At 41.5% G+C, this 23,655-nt stretch overlaps 1 protein-coding gene across 1 annotated transcript; it reads right to left on the bottom strand.

Moving 5' to 3' along the window:
- Nucleotides 1–3,821: 3,821 nt before the first annotated feature.
- On the bottom strand, nt 3,822–5,573 carry LOC109858049 (serine/arginine-rich splicing factor 6-like). Its single transcript, XM_020434965.1, has 2 exons — nt 4,986–5,573; nt 3,822–4,804 (listed from the first exon to the last, which is right to left on the bottom strand). Exons 1-2 carry the CDS (start codon nt 5,124–5,126, stop codon nt 4,244–4,246), a joined length of 702 nt encoding a protein of 233 aa, XP_020290554.1. The 5' UTR covers nt 5,127–5,573; the 3' UTR covers nt 3,822–4,243.
- Nucleotides 5,574–23,655: the final 18,082 nt, after the last annotated feature.

Below are 23,655 nucleotides of genomic sequence, written 5' to 3'. Positions count from 1 at the left end.
TTTCGCATCGCGATGCCGTTTTAAATATCTGCGGAGCCGATCGCGTTAAGATTTAAGAGACAACAGTGTATCGCATAACATTTTCGAAGTACAATATTTTTTTGTAAAAAAAAATTACCTTTGTAAAAAAAAGATTACAACCAAATAACATTTACGTATTAAAATTTATACGTGAGAAATATTGTCTCATCTTTATTTATAACAGCTAAAAATGAATTTGAATTCGCTTGGCAAAGTGTTTGAAGATTCAAACCTTTTGCCATTTTGACATTTATACGGTTCTCCATAAGAAGCGTGCGTAACTTATGCGCAATGGATGAAGATAGTAATTAAAATTCATGGTTGCGAATCTGACGAAAAACAGACCGGTCAATGCTATCGACATCGACATCGGTCGTGCAGAGCTAATTAGCGATGCAAATAAAAACATTCTTGTCTGTTACAAAGTTTGCAACAGACGAGAGAACCGGTGGTGAATACAGGCAGCTTGCGCCTAAGAGGCTACAAAAACCACTGTATAGCGTGTCTATTATTAAACGCACATCGCAGGTGTAACGTTAAAGCTCTTCGGCCGACTCGTCGCCCGTATTTATCGCTCGTCACGGCACTTTTGCAAGCGGCTATTCTATCCGCGCTTATCTCGAAGCTCATTAAAGCAGAATTAATTAAAAGAGGTCTAGATAAGGTCGACTTCAGAGTCACAACCATCAAAGGGCAATTTCGGGTGCAGAAGTTGCAGTTGAAAAAAACCAAAAAATATACATAGAAATATTTGAAGTCACGCAAAGTGACTCGATGGAAATGCAACAGTGCCGCTTTCTAAGCCTGCAGCCAATTGCGTTTCAGACTCGCGTTTCCAGTTTCCAGTCGAAACATCAATCATCGGACACTTACACGACAACTTTAACTCAAAAATTGCAGCTTTGCGAAATTTTTTTCGACGGAGGTGTGCGACATGATGGACGAGGAATTTCACAATGGATAATTACGCGATGTAAAGGCAGGCGATATAACCTCATTTTCAACAGCGAACGTGTCAAACTGGAACAAGAGGTCTGTCGTGCGTTTCGTTCCCAACTCTCTCGCGCTCGGATTTTCAACGGATCGAAAAGCGGAGGACCGGTTTGCTTCGTTGCGCACCTACGACTTCCGGCCGGATTCGCGGTGTCAGTAAAAGGTGCTCGTAAATTACGTCGCTCTTACGATATATTTTCCTCGGCCACCGCGTACCACCGAGACCATTATCGGTAAACACACTATTAGCGCCGCCGCGGGGTGAGACAGTCCGTGTACCAATCTAGAATCGTAAAACTGGCCGAGTGTCCGGTAATAACGTGCGAACGCGCTATCCATCAGTTGAGACAAAACAGTTAAGCGGCGCTGTTCTAGAGCGATCGCGATAATGAGCGCCGGTCGAGCGAGGCGAAATGTCGGCGAAAAGAAGTCCGCCAGGACACACGCTAAATCTTTACATTGTAGAAAAAATAAACGATGATAACATTCGCAGTTACGTAGTTAATCCGATTGTCAGTATCATTCACATCTAATATGAACTTGTTACTATTACTCTTTTTGTGAAAAGTAAAAGAATATTAAAGAAGGTTTCAATAGAAACTTCTTGAGAGCTGAAACGGAGCGAAAGTGATTAGACGGCGCAGACGTCCGTTTCACATAAAAGAAGTACCGTCGCGTAGAATATAAGACAGTTGATTAACAGAGTGTGTGTTAGTAGATGATGCGGCATATCTACCATACCTGCTAGTTAAACGCAGGAGCCGTATTGCAATCGATCGTTAATAATCTTGGGAGGATAATCGGATGCTGAGATTGCCACCTGCTGTTTTCGTATCATCGACACAGCCTAATTCGTATACCCGGTAGTGCACGGTTATCAACCGGCCGTGCGGATCGTACGGATTAAAATCTCTTCTTGTGCGAGATCTTGGCTATATTAACCGTGAAGGTGCCGGCGCGATTAAATTTCTCGAGTGTGGACCGAGTGCGTTTCACACGAACTAGAGCGATGATTCATGGCGCATTTGTTTCTTTTCACTCGTTTTCTTACGTAGTACCGTTAATCCTTCTTTTTATTTATCTTCGCACGAATTTAAGCACAAACAAGCATGAAACGTCACGCGTTCTTATCTAAACGCGGTCGCTTTCTCTAAATTAAAATATTCAGATAATAATATGCAAAGTAATAATATAACTCCTGTTTTTTTAATAGTTAAAATTAGTCAAAAAAATATAAAGAACACTTGTATATGGAAAAAAAAGATTTGATAGAATGGCAAGAAAGTAATTACTGTATGGCCAGCAAGAAAATTTACTATCAAGCTTCTTGAGATTTTTGTTGTGTCAACGTTTGTTGATGAAATAAAAAATTCCATAGATTCAACAATTTTTCTTGCTGACCATTAAATAACAAATCATTTTTTCTTGTAAAAGAAAAAAGATTGAATTGTCCTCGAACTTCCGGAATAAAATTACTTAGGTATGGGATTTGATATTTTTCTTTTTTGTTAACCGAGCGTTAAATGCTCTCAGAGCACGACATCGCGTGTACTTACGCTTGTTACACACATTAATGTAGTAAGTTACGGGTGTAAGTTAAGTTAGAAGCACGCGTCCGCGGGCGTAGCCTCTGGCTTGTTTCTCTAATCTAAACTTGCAGAGAGCCAACACCGATTGTAATATAAATCTACCTTAATGATATCACGCATAATGTCCGGTTGACGTTATCTTGGCCGGTTTCGTGCGTGAGAACACCACTGACACTTCGGTATCCGGACTTTCGCGTACCGGCAGGCAATCGCGCGCAGAGAGAAGATGATATCGCCGAGATTTTCTTCTTCCTGTCCGTTTCTCGCGTCATTTAGGTGGATCCGTGTGGCAACGCAAGCGGCAAGAAGCGCCGTTCAGGACAATGGTTATGTCTGTCAACGACCGCAAATAGCTTTGTTGATGCTTTCAACGAAGTGGAAAGATCGCAGAAAAGCCCATCTATATAAATTATTATTACCTAATTAAGCAGAAAAAACTTATATTTACACCACGGCAAGTTACTTCGTGCTTTTATTCGGCTTCATTATTATTCGTTACACCTTGTCGGAAACAAATCGACTCGAGATGACATCTTTGGATATAATAATACGCTGTTTTTGCGTCGAAGTTAAAAGTCCAGATGGACCACCAAAGAGAATTTCATTCTTGAACGGAAGAACAGCAAACGGTTCTCTCCTAGAGAACGGCTACAAAAGATTCTTGAGATAGAAAGAGTCACCGTTAGAGTCGCATTAATATCCCTTGGTAGATTCCCGGTAATGATGTCGTGTCGACCTCCGGGAGAAAGAGAGAGAGAGAGAGAGAGAGAAAGAGTCCTGTAGAATAGGGAGCAGTTAAATCGCAGCATTGTGACGGATCTGCAGGACGCCTGAGAACGGTACTGAGAATCGGCAGATATTCGTCCGTCTCGCTCTTTCTCTCGCCTTTTCTCCAGGGACCGGTAAATATCTACTAATCACTTCTCGATCCTTTCTAACCTGCCTTGACCTTGCTGCCGCAAGAGTTATGGCAGTTGGTTTTGTTCGAGCTACCTCCATCTCAGAAGACTCAGAGATATGTACTTGCATCAGAAAGTCGTGATTGCACCGAGAACTTTGTAGATAGAAATTTGAAGATTTCCAAAAAGCACATTAAAAAAAAAAAAGAAACATTTGTTCCTGTCCTTTGAATTCAGAAGAACAATGAACTAGAGAAGGAAGTTTTTAAAATATAAATAATAGCGAGTGAGGAAGAAAATAAAATCAACACATAGGGAATATTGTTATAATAGTGTATAATTTACCAATGTATAAACAGAAACATATATAAAATTTGCAAAAAATCAAAGACTATAAAACAAGGTCGCTTGGCGACATACATTCCGGACCGCCACTATAATTTATCGCGCATAAAGTAAGACAAAATAGATAAGAGTTATCCTTGCTTCATCCTGGTAACCATCGCGTCGAAAATTTAATTCTTTGCAGTCTTGATTCTAAAATAACGAAATTTTACTTTTGTTTTGAGCCAAAATCAAAGTTTTCATGAAAGAAACATTAAATTATACATGTGCTTTGCAAGCATCTGAGATATACATTTTTAAAAATTTGAATATAAATATTAGCTTTAGAGACAAAAAATATACGACTGCATAGAATCAAAACCTTTTTCTTTCTCAGATTCTTTCTCGCGCAGATGTTCACGACTGATCGTCACCCATCTTTTCGCTACTGGTTGATCGGCTACGTGTTTGACTTCGATTCCGACTACGATCTCGGCTCTGATGTCTGGATGGCGTTTGTAATTTGTGGTTTTTTGTATCCTTGTTGTACAAGTAAGTCATGTCCTCCCGGAGGGTCTCCATTGGTGTTTTCCTCAGGGTGTCTTCTGTGCGCTTCTTGGTTGAACAGGACTTGCATTTGGTTATCAAGGACCTCGTTGTTAATGGAGGACTTTCTCGGCTTCTTCCTCTGCTCCTCCTTCTCCTTCTTCGTCTTCTACCCCTTCCTCTTCCTCTTGCTCTTCCTCTGCTTCTTCCCCTTCCCCTTCCCCTCCTCCTCCTCCTCCTCCTGCCTCGTCGCGATACTCCACGTCGGCGTCTTCGTCTCCTTCGTCTTCCTCGTCCTCGTCCTCTACCTTGCTCCGAGGGTGGCGCAGTGGGTGCTTTGTACAGCAAGTCGGGATCGAGATTCAGGCTATAATAACCACGGTCCCTTTTTAGGATACCGTAGTCCAAGCCACGTTTCAAAGCAGTATATATCTATAAATAAAATTAAAAGTCATTTCTTGCACAATTTTATTGTGTAATTGTTTTTTAAAATTTCTCAAAATCTAAAATATTTCTCTAAAAGAACAATATGTGTATAGTGCAAAAAAAGAGAAAGAATTGTATTACAACTTCTCAAAAATATATGTAAATTTTGTTAAATAAATTATTCTACCTGCTTTTGTATAGAAGAATCCGAACTGCCGCTATATTGGGACTTAATGTAATTCATGATTTCCTTTGACGTGGAACCGCGGATCTCCCGTAGATTGCGAATGGCGGAGGCCACAAGAGCCGACATTTTTGGCTTTGTCATTGTTTCTCAGTCCCTCCTCTTTCGTTGGTTTTTTCCAAAAATGTTCCAAATTGATAGTATGACTACGTTTCATGAGCGATCGCAAGGACTTCGAAGATCAGCCAGCAACAAGACGCAAGAAATTCGAAGAGAAACTCGGAAAAGTCAAAGATCTCAAGAAGCTCGTTACCGACGAATCGTTAATCATCTGGCGCGATGATCTGGACAATGCAGAAATCTGGACGATGGCTCCTTTGCGACTTTCCGAAATGTACGACGGCGTTAAAATAATTTGGACTCAATGAACGCGTGGAAACGGCACATTTAAGTGTCGCGCTTTAATGGTCACTAAGAAGATTTCATAACCGATAAAAATCGGTCGTACCGAATGTGCCGAATAAAATTTTACGAGGAGAGAATAAAATGTGTTGCTCGTCGATGGCGTGTCCGGAGATAACTGAATCGTTGTTATTGATGTGCTATTTTGTTAGATACGCGTTGCTAGGAAAAAGTTACATCTAGATGCCGATAATTCGAAAAACTGAAAATCACCAGGCAATACAAGGTGACGATATCAAAATCATATATTGTAATGAATTTATTTTTCTGAGTACTCATGTCACATTTAGAGCAAAGCAAAGTGCAATGCCGAATATTCTATATCGGATCGAGTTTTTGATAAGGAATAATATTGGGATCGCGAGATTCAAAACGATTTTGACTCAACAATTATTAGGAGAAGACAAACACGTACTGTTGCATCGAGAGAGACAAATCCGTCCAGAATGTTCCAATAGATCTAACAAATACATGCGATAATTGACGATAAAAGTCAATTGCAATAATAAGATGTTGAATATATTTATACATAAAATTAGAGAGTTATTATATTAATTAACGCGATATTACATTAATTAACGTTTTGAGCTCTTACCGGAGTTTTTATCGGATGCAAAATAATTAATAATAATAACAAGTTAAAGAGGCTGTCGCAATAATAAAAAACAAACACGCAAAATATGTTTTTAACCTGTTGCTTAGAAAGTTTACGTGTGTTTACATGACTTGTTACTTACGCGATTGTCGACGTTGGCTATATTGAACATCCTTGTTTCTTGCTCTTCATTGCTCATTTCATATTTCTTAGGCGGTATTCTTGTTTATTACGTATATTCCTATATAATTTGCCTTGTCGCTGCATTGCGATGCATAAATGTACACACAAACCACCGGCCGAGTAAATATCACATGTCACGTAACCGAGATGCACCGCTCCCATTGAAATCGCCTTTAATTAATACGCTCATTTTAATACTCATAATAACCGGTATATGCATAATTAAGACGATGGAAAAAACAAAAATGCACGGCTCGGGAGATGTGCCGAGCGATCGTCCGCACGCGACTTCGATTAATGCCACTTATAATCCTCGTTCGTACATTCATCATCGTCGTGAATGTAATATAAGTAATATTAATGACAACAAAACATTTGTTGCGCGAGATAAAGAGCGCCGGTTCTGGTACCTCTTTGTAGCTGTTTTTCGCATCTTGTTGAATGCAAATGCGCCTCCGGGACGCAATCCCCGCGTATCTTGGAATCACCGCGGTGCGCAGCGTGCGCACAACATTGTAACTGCATAAATCTAATGGACGGTCGACTACGTCGCGGTGTCACGAGCTTTGTGTATGAAATTATGCTACCGCGCATTTACCGTTCGCGGTAATACGATAAAGCTCTCTCGCGCGCGGGTGATTTCTCCTCTGTTTCCTCGCCGCGCGTCTCATTATCCGTCCTTAACGGTGCCCGTCGTCGCGGAAGAAAAAAAAAGTCGCAATTCCAAGACGCGCGGAACGCGTGTATTCCTCGGACGAAACGACTTGCCACCTCGTCCGGTAATTGGACGACGACCGTGGGGATGCCGCGGTTTACAAGAATAACGTGGCAATTTAGCCGGCCGCTTAAGTCGCGCGCGCTCGCGCCGGCGATTCGTTCGTTAATCAGCACCAGGTGTCGCGAAGTTCCGCCTCTCACCGAATGCGCACCTGCTTGTAAAATGCCCGCGTCTATACTCCAATAATTATTTATCAACGTCACATTGAGTGCAGGGGCACGAGTCGATCCGACGCGCATTCGATCGGTCGTTTTTTATTATTCAACGATCGCGGCGCGGCGTTTAGATCTCCTTGTTTCTAAACGCAGTATTGCTTTATAGCGCAATTAAAATTTAGAGTTATTTCCGTAATAAAATTCAATCGATCGCTTGAATGTAATCGAGCGATCGAGTCTTCTATTTGTGTCAAAAATTTGTTCGTTAACTTTATTTTAAATTTAAATTTAAGTGATTTTTATAATTGTATTTATCTTGATTTCTCGGGATGGTACCGCGACTTAGCTCGATACCGCATTCCAATCGATAAAACCATTATCCGAGCCGATGTCGCGAGATATCGCTTCATCGACTCTTCGTGTTGAGAGAACATCGATAAAAAGCAGATCTCTGAGAGGTTCTAGGGACGTAACTTTGTGTGTGAGCGCGACGGAGCTGAGCGGACCTGGTGCTTTGTTTCCACCCCATCTTTATGTTCCGTCCCATCAAGCCGAGACTCCGACTGAGCGACACGATCTTAACAAATGTCGCGTGTCAAGATAATTGCGTGTGGAATTCGCCGATCCCACGACGAGCACGTTGTTTCCGACGCCGCGGGAGAACGATGAGAGCCGCACGCTCCTGACAGAACCGCAGAGATTCCACGCTCCTGCGTTTGTACGAGAGTTTATGTATGCGTGTGTGTGTGTACCATCACCTCCTTCGCCACGGGATGTCCGGCCGGACAGAATGTAGTAAACCGAGCGTGACGATTGTTCACCGAGGCATTTTTACACCTACGCCCTTCACCTCGCTCTTTCCAGGAATCCATCGATCCCGATCCTCCACACCTCGCGGCGTCTAATCGCCGTGACTTCGCATCGGAGCTTTCTTCTAAAACAATGTCGGGGCTTCCCGGAGCGCGTGCACAGGTTCGCGCTTTTGCTTGGAGTGGTCCGCTCTTTTTGCTGCACGGACTTGTTGCTCGAAAAGTCGTTACAGACCGGAGGAGAACGCGAGATCGGGAGCAAGAAAACGAAGTCCCGACAATAGTCACAGATCTTACGCCTTTTACGATTGCAACGCGCCATTATGGAAGATAGTTAGGGAAAACCTTTTTTCTTTACTAAGAGTGCAGAGAATATATACGCAGCTTCCGTCATTTGTATGTCTCTCTCTCAGTTTATTTTATCGCACACTTTATTCGCATCGTACACATACATTCTGTATTATGCAAATACATTATAAGTAAACAAGCGCGAGAGGAGCTAATTTATATAAATTGTCTAACTCGTAAATAATCGTTATTTTCTCCGTCTCGTTTTGCGTAACTTAAAAAAATATCGACGTTCTAATATTTTAGTTAAAAAACATCGAGGCCAGCTCAATCATGTGATATTATAAAAGTGAGAGTGCGAGGTAATTCTACAATACATCCTGTGTAGAAATTCAATGATTTTTTTTTAATAACTACGGAAGGGTTAATTGCTACTTGCAGAGATTCAAAGAGGCCTGAGGCTGCGACAACGATCTTAGAAATGTCACGGTTCGAGGACGTGACTCTTTTCTGCGTTTTAGAGTATACCCGGAGGATATGCTTGTTAAACAACACAGTGTAGTATTTGCAGAAAGACACGGCCCTCGCGACACGGCGTCGCACGATCGACCAATCGACGTATCGGTCGATGCATTGTGCTTGTGTTGAGCGATGATTGCGATTGGCCGATCGAGCACCTTCCGCAACCGACAGTCGCGCATAAGTCGTACGTGTTACTTGCTTTGCATACTTGACCGGCGGCGCCCGACGTGGTTCATTATCCATCGTAAACGCGTTTTTTGCCATGGATCGCCATTTTGGAATTAATTATCGACCGACTTGACGCGCGTCACATTAGCGTTTCCCCCGTGGCGCAATATACAAATTATTCGATCGACCAATCATCAAGCGCGCTCGCTTGCAGCGTAATGTGCATTGCGATCGCGCGCATATGAATATTGCGCGCGCGCAATAAATAATTGATATTCTCGGAATGGAAAGATTGAAACGGCGTTGACAATTTTATTATCACAATTTGTCGCGCTCGCACATCTATCAGCGTGACAATGTGGCAACCAAGATTTTAATTATCGTCAGGCGAAGATATAATCTTTATGTCGCGCCACTTATGTCTTTTAGAAAGTCAGTCATATTATCCGTAGTTGCTCTCTCATTAGGCGGCGTAATTTTTCGTACTTGCCGGATATGGTAATTACTGCAATAATACAATTTAATGGGAACGCGTCGTGTTTTCAAAGAGCAAATTTTTAACTTAATTAAAAGTGAAACGTGAATTAACTAATTCACGTTTTTTATTACGTTACAGTTTCTTTGTACATACTTGTAGTACTTACGTCCATTTTTATCTCAATATATTTCTCTGTTTCTTCATTTGTATAATATTTTCAGATTCTACAATTAACACAATTTTGTTAAAAAAATTTAGATTGCAAACTATTCTAAAAATTGAGACGCGACAAACGTGTATATAATATCTATTATTGTAAAAGTTTTTTTTCTATATAAGGACAATTTTGATGTCATGAATCTTTTCGTTTTTAAATTGTACTCAGTCTTTGGTCATCAAATTTTTTATGTCTCAGTGACGCGTTATGGATTTAAGTGCATTATGATGTAGAAAACGATGCTTTTTTTATTTTTTATTTTTTTTTTATTTCTTCTTTGCAAGTTGGATTTTTAACTCGCAAGAAATTTCGCAGCGAAAGGTGAATTAATGCCAATAAGAACAGGCGCAGTTAATAAAACGAACTTTATTAAACGATTATATTAAACGTCGCCGCAGATTAATGCACTACCGGATCTCGAATGTCTCACTTCTCTTCGCGATACGCGCACCGAATGCGCGTACACGCGAGAAAAGGCAGGAGCTGACAAGAAATATGATCTACACTGCGGGCTCTACACGCGGTAGCTTTAAGATAATTACGACCGCGACCGATCATTCTTTTTGCGTGTCGAAGGGCTAAAGTTCGTGCGCGGCAAAAGTTTGAGGATGACGCGTAATAAAGTGTGCTTTTTTAATGTCGCTTTAATTGGAGCGACATCGCGGGGACAGTTGTGATAAATGTCGCACGGAGTTATCATTCGCGATGCGTCACTAATATTTCTTTCTCTGACCATAATTTTTAAATCCAGATGCTATCTCTTATTTATTTCTAATTTTCCGCGCGAATGCAAATCAGCGTCGCGCTCACGGAAGAGGGTCAAAAGCGATCGGAGAATCTTCGTGTTCGAGACGAATTTAATGCGACCGAGAATGTGCACGAGGCAGACGGTGCGGACGTGATGGGAGAAGTGAATCGGGAGAACGGGATAAAGAGAGCTGGAGGAGAAAGGGAGAAATGAAGGGGGAAAGAGCGAAACGCTTGGCTACACGAGAGCAGGTGGAAGAGAAGAGGCGAGAACACGAAACTACTTGACTTGCGGTAGCGACGTGGGTTTTCTTGGCCCACCCGCACCTACCACTCGTCTCGATGTCACGTGTTTATAAATAGTGCATCAACGTAATGCCCGGCGGCTGTAAGCCACGGCGAAAGATTTACGTACAACCGTGGCGACCGAGCGAAGTGGCAACGCGCAAGTTACCGAGAGAGACGTGTTCCCTGAACGCGGAAAGGAATCCGCCGTGAGACGTAATAACGAGGTTGAGCGAGGCTCGCGCCTGCTTAGGCGTTACCGATGATTCTTAGAACGTTCCGTCTGGCGATCGTCGGGTAATATTATTCGAGGCTGTCAGATTCACACATTGCCGCGCATAGAGAAACATGGCAGAGGATTTCGTTGCATATTAACATCGAATTCTGTCGTCACGTCAGACCACACAGCATTTAAAATTATTTTCAGCGAAACAAAATTGCGCAGAAGTTTCGTGATTAATAACACTGCGTTAATATATTTTAACAAAATACAAACTTATTGCAAAATCTGATTGAAAAAAACAGCATCAGTGTAGGTTTCTCTGAGAGAATGATATAAAAATTGTAACGCAATGAAATAGATTTGCTTAAGTTGGTCAGATTTAATTGCCGTCACAATGTAAGTGGACGCGAGGCGCGAGCAAACTCAAAATCCAAAACTCGTAAAGATATCTTCGACAACGTAACGACACATATTTCACGGACCATGGCTTTCTCGGATGCGTGCTAGCTATTTCGGCTATTTGCGACACTTGCTCGTGTCAGACGTGCTCTCGCGTAGCTAACGTCTCGCTATTCCGATAATACGAGCAAAGCGTACGTTATTTCGCTCGAAATCCACGTCCGCGGTCTGGTCGGAATCTGCAGCTCTCGACGGCGCCGATCGCCTCCAATTAGCCGCGCGCTTACAAATCGCGCGGCCCGAAGATAATTAATAATACGAAAAAAGATCGTGGTCGTGTTGTCGACAATGCAGAACGGATCGCGTACCGACGATAGCGGTTTAAATTTAGCGAGTTTGCAAATGCTCTCGGTGACGTAGGAAAGATCGCGCAGAGTATCGACCGAAGTCGAGAATACCTCGTCGAGTATCTAAAGCGCAGCTAATTTTGTTAGGGAGACTGAAAATGTGTGTTCACTTCGAGATGCGATTATCGTCAAATCGCAAAGTGAGACGCGTGCTTAAGAGATTGCTTTATTTTATCTCATGCAAGAGAGATGCGTGTTTAAATTAACTTACTTAAACAAATATATAAAAAACTACGTTATTTAAGACACGTTTAAGATATTTTCTAAACGCAATTGATCTTTCGTTCCCATTACATTTATGAACGTTTACACACATTCGTAAAAATATATATTTTATCGCGCTATAAGTAGCCTACACATTGCGTTTGTAATAGTTGTATCGGTGCGTATCATGCGACAAGGCTATTGTCACATTTGTATCCCGCGGCGTCATTAGTCGAAGTTGATTCGAGCGAAAACGCATATATTTCCTCTCCAGCGGCGCGATTAATCGTTTGCTTTAATGACACCGAGATATTATACTCGGCGCGACGCAAACGAGCACTTAAATTTGACATACGGCGAACACAAAAGGATGTGTATCGCGTAAAATTGCACAGACGAAACAATCGGCTCGCACCGAGCGTGGAAGAGACTGTGTATCAACTGAGAAATGTGGCACGAAATGCATGTTAACGCACGCGATTCCCTCTTGGCGGATTATATACGTGGACATTTGTTAGGTTAATGGAATCCGCGCGACTGGTGGCACAATGCGCTGGGAAATAATGGAACTCGTAAGTTGGGAACGCGCGTCAACGGGATCCAATTCTGGATGAACGAGACGCGCGCGACATCGAATTATCTCTAATTGCTGTAATCGGTTATTGCCGAGATTTATGCGCAATCTTGCACGTTCTCTATCTTGTTAGTCATAAATCTTATGATCTTCTGAGGATCCACTTTTGAAACAAGATTTTTCTCGGTTAAATTTTTGAGGACTCTTTCTTTCTCTCATCATTGTCACTTTTTAAATTTTTAATATTAAATATCTTCCAATAACTTTCTCTGCATATTATATTTCATTTCTGTTAAGAATATTTTCATTTTTCATCGAGAGATAGTTCTGAAAGCTCTGTAATAAGTTTTCAACATTACGGACAAGGTTAAAAGAGTTTGATCGATATCGCTCGTTCGATAATCTCACAATCCATTTTGTTTATGATCGATGGGACGTTACTCGTTTTAACTCGGCGAAACGCCATTTCTCGCGAACGAGGGCGGCTGAAGAGCCGTTTAAAGCGGACGCGACGATCTTCTTCCGTAGCCACTAAATCACGCGATTCTAAGCTCACAGATGCGAGTTTATAAATGTATCTCCCACGCCCTCCACTGTCTGGCCAGATTTCTCTTTTTACACCCTTTCCAACACCCGCGCTCACAAGCGGAATCCGCGGATCCTCTCGCTCTTTTGTTTCTTCGCATTACGTGTGTACGAATGCTATGTAAAATTAACTTATCTCTTTTTTTATAGATTTCATGTCATTAAAGACAGAAAACTAATGTCTATGTTAAACAAATAAAATGGTTCAAGAAATGCATAAAAATTCTTATATTGCAGGAAACTTATTTAAAGCTCATAATAAATTAATGTAATAAGCCAATTTTAATATTACTGACTTTAATTGCGCACACAGAAACCAAAGAATCTTGAATTTCTTGGTTTTTGCATGATCTTTTTGTGTGCGAAAAGGAAACTTTCTAGTATGGGTAATGGGAAACAAAATCATTTTCAGGTTTTTATCAAGTTTCATATAGATAAATTCATTTCCAACTCGTGTTTTTTTATTTTTTGTGCGTTTAATCATTCGGTATTTTTTTTATAAGTTGTTATCTCATAAGAGATTTATATACTTTTTCTCAGAGAATTAAAATTGTGTATATGTGTGAGAAAGTGTTCCCTCAGATGACGCAGGATGAGATGCTCATCTTTTTGTTTTTCAACCTCGTGCTAACGGTTGACTTCGTTCCAAGTATGCCGGCGTTCCAGCTCCGAGCTCTTTCCGGCTCGTCGACTTTAATTGACCAGACAAGTACGAGGGGGTGGTGGTTGGTCTGGACATTCACTTGGAATCATACAACAACGTGCGAAGACTCCTCGCGACGCGCGTGTGAAAATAGACGCTCAATGCCTCCGCGAGACGGCGGAGCTGCCAACGCGGCTGCCGCGGTGCGATGCTTGACTGTTATGAGCAGCTATAATAACAGTGACCAGTTGCCGCATGGTAGAACTTCTCATTAATGGTACATCCGCGAGACTATGAATCGTGCTTCATGGTGAAGTGCACCGTGTTGCTCTCTGAACGGAAAGACCGGGAGTCTGTGAACGCGGATGAATGTAGTCGGGAGAAGTTCGTCGTCGCTCTCGTATTGTGTGACTCCCCAATGACAATAATAGCCGGTGCGAATGGTCGACTTGCGAATTGCGCTCGTCCACGAGTCACGATCCTCGCAAATTGTCTTGAAAATTGCGATAAATCAACACGAGGTCTTCTCTCTATCTGGTAATACCATTAATAATAATGTCATATGTGATTACATGTATGAAGTAGCGAGATGTGTGCGTTCCGTGTGAGAGATGAGAAGTTCTGTTGAAAACAGGCAATTCCGGGGAGACGTTAAGCGCTGTCACAACATGCAATACGCGCAAAAGTAATATATTTTGTAAATGTAGGATATACATATATATTATGTAAATTATTGTTGAAGTGTCACACTAAAGTTTACATAAACAAAACAAAACTATCAAATAAAAAATAATTCAATAGTTGTGTAGAAGAGGGAGAATGTATGTACTTTGCTATTTTCTTTAGTCAGCATCGTGTCGAGATGACAATGATTGAGAGCACAGAAGACGAATGATTCGCAGCGAGTTTGGAGATTCCGTCAGAGTTATGAACAACGTAGAGGATCACTAATGGTGCGGAATGGCAGTCGCAACAGCTTCTTTATCGATGTAAACAACAGCTAAACTCACTGGTAGCTGTACACCGTGCCAAAGTGCCGTCGTATTTTTGGAACGCACTCAGCGTCATGGCGTCTCACGTCAGCACGCCCTCGCTCGAGTCACCAGCGTCTTAGGTGCTAAAAAGTGCCAACAAACATTGTCTGTCTTCGCTCTTTATCACGAATGATGACATTTAAAAAATTGTTCTTTCCAACCGAATATAATAATTTGCATAAAATACAACAAATAAATTAAATAGTGCTACGTGTGAATAAAATAAATTTACTTTTTTTTTTATTTTTTGCACATTAAATACAAAACGTCGTTCGAGTCGTTTATACTTTTTTTTGGAGAAGGGCACACTTGATACGGTGTTAATTGGTTCTTGAAGTCGCAAATGCGGTGCTACCACAGAAAACCAATATAACGTTTACGAGTGCACATAAGAGACGGTCATAAATCAAATGCCTGAAAACGAATGAAAGGATAGGGATCGGGCCGGTTTGTTACATCAAGGCAACGACTTGCTGCATGTAATATATGTATATCGCGTTTATATCGTGTCAAAAAATCACTGTTTGCGAAAAGTATTTTAAACGTCGCTTTAACGGCACTATCACGCACGTGAGATTTAGATAATAATTAATTAGCGGAAATATAAAAAATAAGAAAAATATATGTTTGTTGTCTAATACATTGTATTATATGATAGTATTAAATTTACGATTATTGCGTCTAAAAATAGCCTTGTGCTTAAGTAACGCGTACACTGTGCACATAATGGAGATAAAAACACAATAGTTTTTGTCAATCTCATGTTATTGCTTCTGTGATGTTTTTTCTGGTTAGACCAAATAATGATTAACCTGTTTTATGATAATGATCGTCCGATCAATTATCGTAAAACCGCATGCGTTGAAAACTGAGAAAAACATAGGGATTGAGATGTTTAAAAAACGTCTCTTATTGGAAGAAGATAACGCGCCGTGTGAGATAATGGCACGGTCGTTCGCTTCGCTCGCGCGTCGCACGTCGATCAGGGTAATAACATAAACGTATCCAACGTGACAACTATTTCTTCTCTAATAGGTAGCGTCTAAACGATGTTCGCGCTAATGTGTATTATCGAGCTTAGCGGAACCTGTGTTTAACTCATCAATAGTAGGGTCGAAAATCTATGCCAGGCGATTATAATCCTATTACGGACCGTCGTTTCATGAGTTTTCTTTATATCTCCTAATTACAACGTATACGATCACAGTTTTAACGCGCATTTGTCAACTTATGGCGACCGTTCTGCCGTGTTTTCTAGCGAGTCGCGGAGGTATTTTTTCCCGATCGAACTTTAGTGACCTCGTTCAAGAAACTGGTTCGATTTTTACACGACTCCGTACTTCGTACACTTCGAGTTGTTGTTAACTCATATTGATAATTTTATTTAAAGCATACATTTATATTCTATATTTTATAACGTTGTTCTATTTCAATGTAAAGAGAATTAACCTAAATCGATGTGAAAAACAGAATAGTTTGAAAAGTCGGACGAAAACCTACTTTTCAATCAAAAAATAATGTAAAAAAATTGTTTACCACTTTTTTACTACATTACTTGCACCAATAAAGTATGTATATAACATATCAGATTCTGGTTTCTCACATAAAATTCTTATTACAATAGATGTTAATAGATATTATACGATGAAATGTTCAGTTTGCCACAAGAGAAGGAACGTCTTCGTCGAAATTTATTTATTCACTTGACGAATGTTCTAAATTTCAACGACAGAGGCTATAAATGTGACGCGCGACTTTTCACGTTAATATTTCAACTTATTATGTTGCGCTCGGCAAATCGGATTTTAAATGCTTGCGATGTATTTGTTGATCTAATAAAATGACACCACTAAACACAACGATTAAAAACATGTATTATTTGCAGACATGTTTGTCTACTATATATTTTCACGAATTAATCTAAATTTAGTTGCGGCGTTGCATAACGAAAACTTCTAATTTAAAAAATATATTTTCCATTGATTTATACTGAATATTTATGTTTTCTGGATTTTCTTTTTAACGTATCACGTCATAACGGAACGCTTTTATATCAGATAGTGTTAACGGCACGTTGACATTATTTTGTTGAGTTCGCTGAAGTATATTTACGCTAAACGTTTCGTCGTTATTGCAAACCTAACTTTCGACATTATTTTCGACGTGTCTTTTAACTCATCTCTCGGATGTTTTCTTATATATAAGTAGAAAAAAACATTACTGGGGATTTTTCCATTACATATGTTTTTGCAGGAATCCGTGAAATTTGTTATCACCAAATCGGTATCACTCACACGGAATATACAATCTAACTTACAACGATCTATAATAATTAAATGTGAAAAGTTTTCCAACAAATCGCTTCTGACCGTTTTACGTCAATCTACGTTTCCCAGTTGAGCCAGTGCGATTTGTTTAAAAGTTTCCAGCGATTTAGTTAATTGACTTCGCGTTCTCATTGTCCGAGCGGCCACAATCCATTTACCGCGCTCTATTTTGGGACAACGCGGCGCGCTTCGCGCGGCTAAGCGCGTCTGCCATGTGGGTGTTGAATTCACTTCTGTTTACTAATTTTGACGATTCCTCGCGATGTGTTACCGCGCGCACGTCATGTAACGCCACGTTAATTGCCTCTTGGTTTTCATTGTGTCCGTGATGGCCGAATATACGACGCATCGCGACACTTTCATCAGCGCGATGGACAACGTGTCTCTTGTGCGGTTTAACTCGTGGCGCAATTACGTGCTCAAGTATGTATTGAGATAAAGGGTGACTATATTGAACAATAATTTATATTGTACTGTTTACAAATATATTTTTAATGTATATTTGTAAATAACATTTATAAATATACATTTGACAATACATTTCAAAAAAATGATAAGTCCTTGTCGTAAATTCATCTCGCAACTACTGTGATAAAAGAGCAACTTTATGGTCAACATATAAAATCGAGACATTTTATTAATTTAAATTTTGAATAAATATATTTAATAAGAAAACTTTTGATCTTATAGAATACAACAGACGATCATTCTTTTGATAATTGAAAACTTTTTTACTATTTTCTGCTCAATCTCATCTCGCACAGATTTTATGAAGACGCAGTCGCGTGAGCAGCAAATGTGAGTTGCGATCATCTCCGACAATATCGTGCGGCCTATCTGCTGTGTGGGTGTCGTCGGTAAATCTCACGCACGTAATATGTCACACGCCTGTGTCACGCGTGCGTCCCGTTGACAATGGAAGTGACGCGCACGTCTCGAGCTCCGCGTTGTACGTGTGGGTATATAACGTTGCAAGAGCCACTCTCATCGGCGACATCATCGGGCACACCCTAAGATCGAGAGCCACCTTTGCGTTCTCTCAACGGAGTACGCTTCTTTGAGCTCGTCGGCGCGTGACACTCGGCGAGTAAAATCTTCGTTCAAAATATACGCGCGGAAGTTGTCACGCGAGACGTCCCGTCGCTGCTTGCTATGATGCGTGATACACCTCGCGGTGCGATATTGAATTATGGTAATGTGCGAGAGTCTGCCGGCCACATAAAGTTTTCCGTGACACGTTCCTAGACGTAATGTAGACTTCACGCGTGCACCGAAATTAGACATTGAGGTGTAATTTAAACCTTACAACAGACATTCATCATCTGAAATTTATTCTTGAACAAGTCACGTTTTTTCATATATTTCTTATCATCTTTGCACGATGATTGATGGTACTTCTACTTGGATAACAATGACGCCCTAGCCTCTTACTCCTTTCTTTTGCCGTTTCTTTCATTTCTTTTTTTATTTTCGTTTTAATTCCGTAAAGCGAATCCATCGCTTCGTCAGACTAAACATCTTATCCCGATCGTCGCAGAAAAAGAACGAGAGTACCGTCTCGTGCGAACAATATTGGATGGCGGAAGAAGGAAAAAGTACAGAAACTGGAGAGAAAGGATGCGTGTCGAGAGAAGAGAGTGCGTGTCTGAAGCGCACGAAATGTTTTCAGAGCAACAGATGCTCGACTCTTTTTCGCCAGTCTGGAAGTGTGAAAAAAGTTCTTCTTCTTTCCGGACCTGTGTGTCAAAATCGCTTGGGACAAGAGGACTTATTTATTGCTGTCTCGCGCAAATTCCCCGTCTGTCGACTATAATTTTCATGCGTCAAGTTAAAATAAAATGTTTCATCTCCGTGTATAATTTAACGAATTAAATAAATAAGATTTCCGAATCATTTTCACTTATTTTGCGATATGTAGTTTTTGTGCACACACATCTGTAGATATTAATTTAACTTGAAAGATATTAATTTTTAACTTACAAAATGAGAAAAACATCAATCGCTAAAATCAATAAATCATTAGGTTGCTACTCTTTATCGAAGAAACAGCAACGTGTGAACACGCGACATAGTTTCCGAGCGATCACTGTCGAACTGTTGAGATTCTCTTGAATCGGACGTCCGTCGTGCGTCGAGCGTCTACTCGAAAAAGAGAGAAAGTGGTAGAGAGAGAGTGAGCTTGGCTCGAGACGCGCGGTCTAAGTTTGCTACAAACGCCGGACAACTCTGATATATTAGTTTCATGCGTGGTTACATAACCGCGAGAGCTCTTCGGCTCTTCGCATACCCGACGTCAGGCGCTGTCGCCGCGGACGAGGCGTCGACGTGGTCTTCGTTGTCGTCGTTGTCGTCGTCGTCGTCGTCGTGGTCGTCGTCGTCGGCGTCGTCGTCGTCGTCGTCGTCGTCGTCTACCGCCTCGTCGTCGTCGTCGTTGTGGTCGTCTTCGTCGTTGCCGTTGTCATATAGAGTCTGCTGCATCTTGCATTCTACTGGCGTCGTCGTGTCTCATAGGAAAATACCATGCGGTGACCTTAACGATACTCCCTGCTTTTTGCAGGGACTTTGATAGATGCCACCCGCGTGAATTCCACTTTGTAGCTGATGATGGAAGTTTCGATTACAGCTCGTTCGTTAGCGCCGAAACGCAACATTGTTAATCGATGACCTCGAAGGTCCGTTTGATTGAATCGCGTCGATGGTCGACGTAAAAACGCTCACAACGAGGTTTATCGCATTCATCAATACGTCTTCGACTGCGTTGCAACAAATTGACGGTTGAAAACGTGAACAGAGATTTCCGGAATTATTGAAAAGAATAGAAAAATGCGCAACAGACGAGGAACGTTGAAGTTAAATTAAAAACTATATAATACCGACAACACACGCAATAATAATAATAACACAAAATATGCACTCGGCTTTATCTTGAAACAATCTAGCTAGACAAGCGTCTAGGTAGAGTCTAGAGAATAAATACGAATCATGAAGAAACATGCGTGCGAAGCAGACAAGTTCCGTTGTTCTCTCGAATGCGACACGACGATTTGGCTTGTCTGGCATTTGTAGAGCATTGTTACGTGCGCTTGCACACAATTTCACGATAAACGAAGATATGAGAGAAACATGTGAGACGGACATTTCCAAATAATATGTCTTTTGCAACGGTAATATAAATCTTTCAAGAAGTAGAAGAAGAAACGGTATTTTCTCACAAATGACTTGACGTTTGTGTATAGACAAGACGTAAATTCAATAATTCGCGAGGTATCCTTTGATTAGATTAATCGGAAATAACAATCATCAGCTACAACGAATAGGAGGTAGAACGGGAGGCGTCGAGCCGCATTTCGTTGTTTCATCTGAGGCAAAACACGACAGTTTGGCACGACGGCTACACGTGTACTATTGTTCGTTCAAGTCGAGGCCACCCACCTCAGTCGTGTTGCACGCACAAGAGCGGGCTGAAAGACGAACGGAGGGAGAGAGAGAGACAGAAGGAGAGAACTTGAGGAAGAAGCGGAACGTTCGTCATGAGATGAAGAAGAACGACGGAACGATCCGCTTGTCGTTTGGCGATTCCGCGTGTCCAGAATCCTCAGACTCAAGCCGTGTATTATCGTCGCTATTATTACTCTTTCGCCACCCCCGCCATCCCTCTTGACGGACAGTGTGACAGACAGCTTTTGCTTCGTCTCTCTTCCTCGTTCTGCTTTGTCTCCTTATTCCTAATACTTTCAAGTCTTCTCAGCGAAGTCACGCAATTATTAATAAGACTTGATGATTCTCGATCTGCGTTAGATTAAATTGAGTGATTAAAAGAAATTGTCAAACACCTTCAAATGCATTCTGAAGATCATTGTTTTATTACGAAAAATCGTGCTCACACAAAAAAAAAACTTAGATTTTCCGCTCTATAAAACAATGAATTACTTGCGCGATATGTCACGTGTTGTTCTATTAGTACGAGCATCGCGCTAAATTGACGCGAGAAACTATTACGCTCGAACTTGCTCGGGCGTATTTGTGCACGTGTGTACTGACGTACGTGCACGCCGAGCTAGTAAATATTTCTGAATATTTTATCGCGTCATCGCGGCGGACAATTATACCGCGTTGGCGTCGTCGACGATTCTACGGTCGTCAGCGGCGGCGGCGGCGTCTATCGCTCGCAAAACTCCTGGGAAATCTCGGTGGGATTTGCGATACGTTTCTCGCATGAGTTGTTGCACGCATTTCGCATTCACGCAGCGGAATTACGCGCTACTTGACACTTTGTCGTCGGACAACGTATCCCCCACGCGCGTGACTCACTCATCATCCGAGTTGTTACGCGCAGCGACGATTTCGGTGATCCCCGCCGAGCGCTTATTAGCCACTCTTGCTAACGCGAGACTTGTCGCGTTACAATGTCACGACACGAAACTCGTTTCATTTGACTACTTTATTTAGGCGAACAAGCACGCGAGAGAGATGAGTAACGCGCTCTTCACCACAGAAACATCATAACTCTCATACATTATATTCCACGTGGAACAATGCGAGTGTTGTGAGGATTACGTTTTAAGACGTTAGTACGCATTTGCTGATCTGTTTGCTAAGTACTTACGTAACTAAAATGTGTATAATATTTTTAATATTGTTTTTTAATATATATTTTTTTAATATATTTTTTTTTTAAATTTGTAAGAATTTATATATTTTTTGAGAATTTTTTTTTTATTTATTTTCCGATTTTAATTAGTTACATGCACTTTCTCTCTCTCTCTCTCTCTCTCTCTCTCTTACAGTCTCGGAATTCGTGAGCTCTAAGATTTTCTTAGCATTCCGAGGCGCACCGATATAGTTTCGCTCATGTAATGCATCTCCCGTGCATTCCTCTGGCAAGACACCTCGTGTAATATCACGATCTCCGTCTTTAAATGCGACTAAACCGCAATCCGAGTTACCTTCGCTGATGACGGCGATATCGCCGTTCTGCGAGTGGCGCCCGGAGTTAACGCGATCGCTGACTGAAACGACCCACTGTCATCTGAGAATAGGCGATACTCAACCGTAATGTTGAAAGCAAAGTTGTCGCGCCACTAATTTGGAAACTTTGCGATTCTGATTTCACAATTATAAAACATCGTCTAAACTAGACGATTTATTTATACTCGACGAGAAAACTGCAATTTTATCCTGTTTTTCTTTTTTACATGATTTCTCAATCTATTTTCTCAATATTTATATAGCTGTTCGATTGGAATCGACGACTATCAACGTTATCCGCTAATACGCAAAACGATTCGAAGGTCAGGAAGAGGGGACCGACAAAAAGAGTACTCAAGTACCGGACACGTGCAGGCAAAAAAAAGTCCCGATGCACTTTGTGCATCTCGATCTTGTGACTTACGTAAGCGCGCTCGCGCGAGAGGAGCAATATTTCCGCGCTTGTCACGCGACGAGACGGCCGCTCAGACGAGCAAACGCAACCCGACGCGACGCGACGGACTTACCACCCACGCGAGTCGGCCAGCGAAGCGGCGTTCTCCATTTGTCTATCCGCCCTGTCGTCCGTCTTGCCAATCGCGGAACAACGTGACCGACGCGTTCTCTCCGTTCCCCTCGTCTAACCGACGACGTATATGTCGCTTCGCGGGAGCGGCGCGGACGTTACCGCGCGAAACGTTACAATCATCGTTCATTCCGCGGCGAGCCGCCCTACGGTCGCATTTGTCCCTCTTCGTCCTCTTCGGTCGTTGTCGTCATCGTTGCCGTCTACTACTCGCGTTAGCACACACACGCGCCACGTACGCGGCTGACGATTCTTCGCTACTATTTCAAGCGAGCCGCGGAAGAGTGAGTCCGCGGGCGAGTCTCTACACGCGCGTCGCGTTTGGACGTTGTCCAGGGCGATCGTCCAATCGCCCGCGGTGATTATTAGCGCGCATGTGGCTTATCCGATTGTCGCTGGACATCGATTCCGCAACGCCTGGTAACGTAACTAACTAACGAGAACGCGAAAAGGTTTAAGTAAAATCAAGCAGCTCGGTAGGAAGAAGTGAAAGTCTGTTATTACAAGAATGTCGAGTTTAGATATCTCAATCGCTGACATAAATTATCAGCTTGTCGTTCGATATTGACTCCGCGATATCTCACCCCGAGGAAATTTAACATTATAACACAGATTTCACGATTATCGCATTAAGAGAAAAAAATACTCCGCCGTATACGTCGAGATTATATATTGTATATATAAATCGACGAATTTTAATATCGTAATTAGTATGATATTTAGAATTGCTTGGATGTTTTAATATCATTGTTAAAGTTTGACATTTTTAGTGTTGTTTGAAGAAACAAAAACTAAATTTGATTATACATTTTTTATGATATTTCAAAACACTCACGTTGATGTTTTATTACATCAAGACGAATGTCATGCGTATCTTAAAAAGTGAATAGCATTTGTACTCGATCATTTGCCGATAAAAAAACCGAAGCTTTTATCCGCCAGATACATTGTCACTTCTACGCAGAATAGATCTTCTATAAAGGTGTTTTACTTCGCCAAAAGGTCAAGCGTTCTCGCGCAGGTTTCAACGAGATTG

Source organism: Pseudomyrmex gracilis, unplaced genomic scaffold (genome assembly GCF_002006095.1).
Source record: "Pseudomyrmex gracilis isolate BER0280 unplaced genomic scaffold, ASM200609v1 scaffold_0, whole genome shotgun sequence".
Classification (NCBI taxonomy): Eukaryota; Metazoa; Arthropoda; class Insecta; order Hymenoptera; family Formicidae; genus Pseudomyrmex; species Pseudomyrmex gracilis.
This window is presented reverse-complemented; position numbering and strand designations above follow the sequence as displayed.

What these genes read in the sequence shown, in the direction of transcription:
- LOC109858049 (XM_020434965.1), bottom strand. Translation starts at nt 5,126, where the DNA reads ATGACAAAGCCAAAAATGTCGGCTCTTGTGGCCTCCGCCATTCGCAAT. An exon ending in ATTCTTCTATACAAAAGCAG is followed by an intron (nt 4,805 to 4,985) that starts GTAGAATAATTT and finishes TTTTATTTATAG; the next exon opens with ATATATACTGCTTTGAAACG.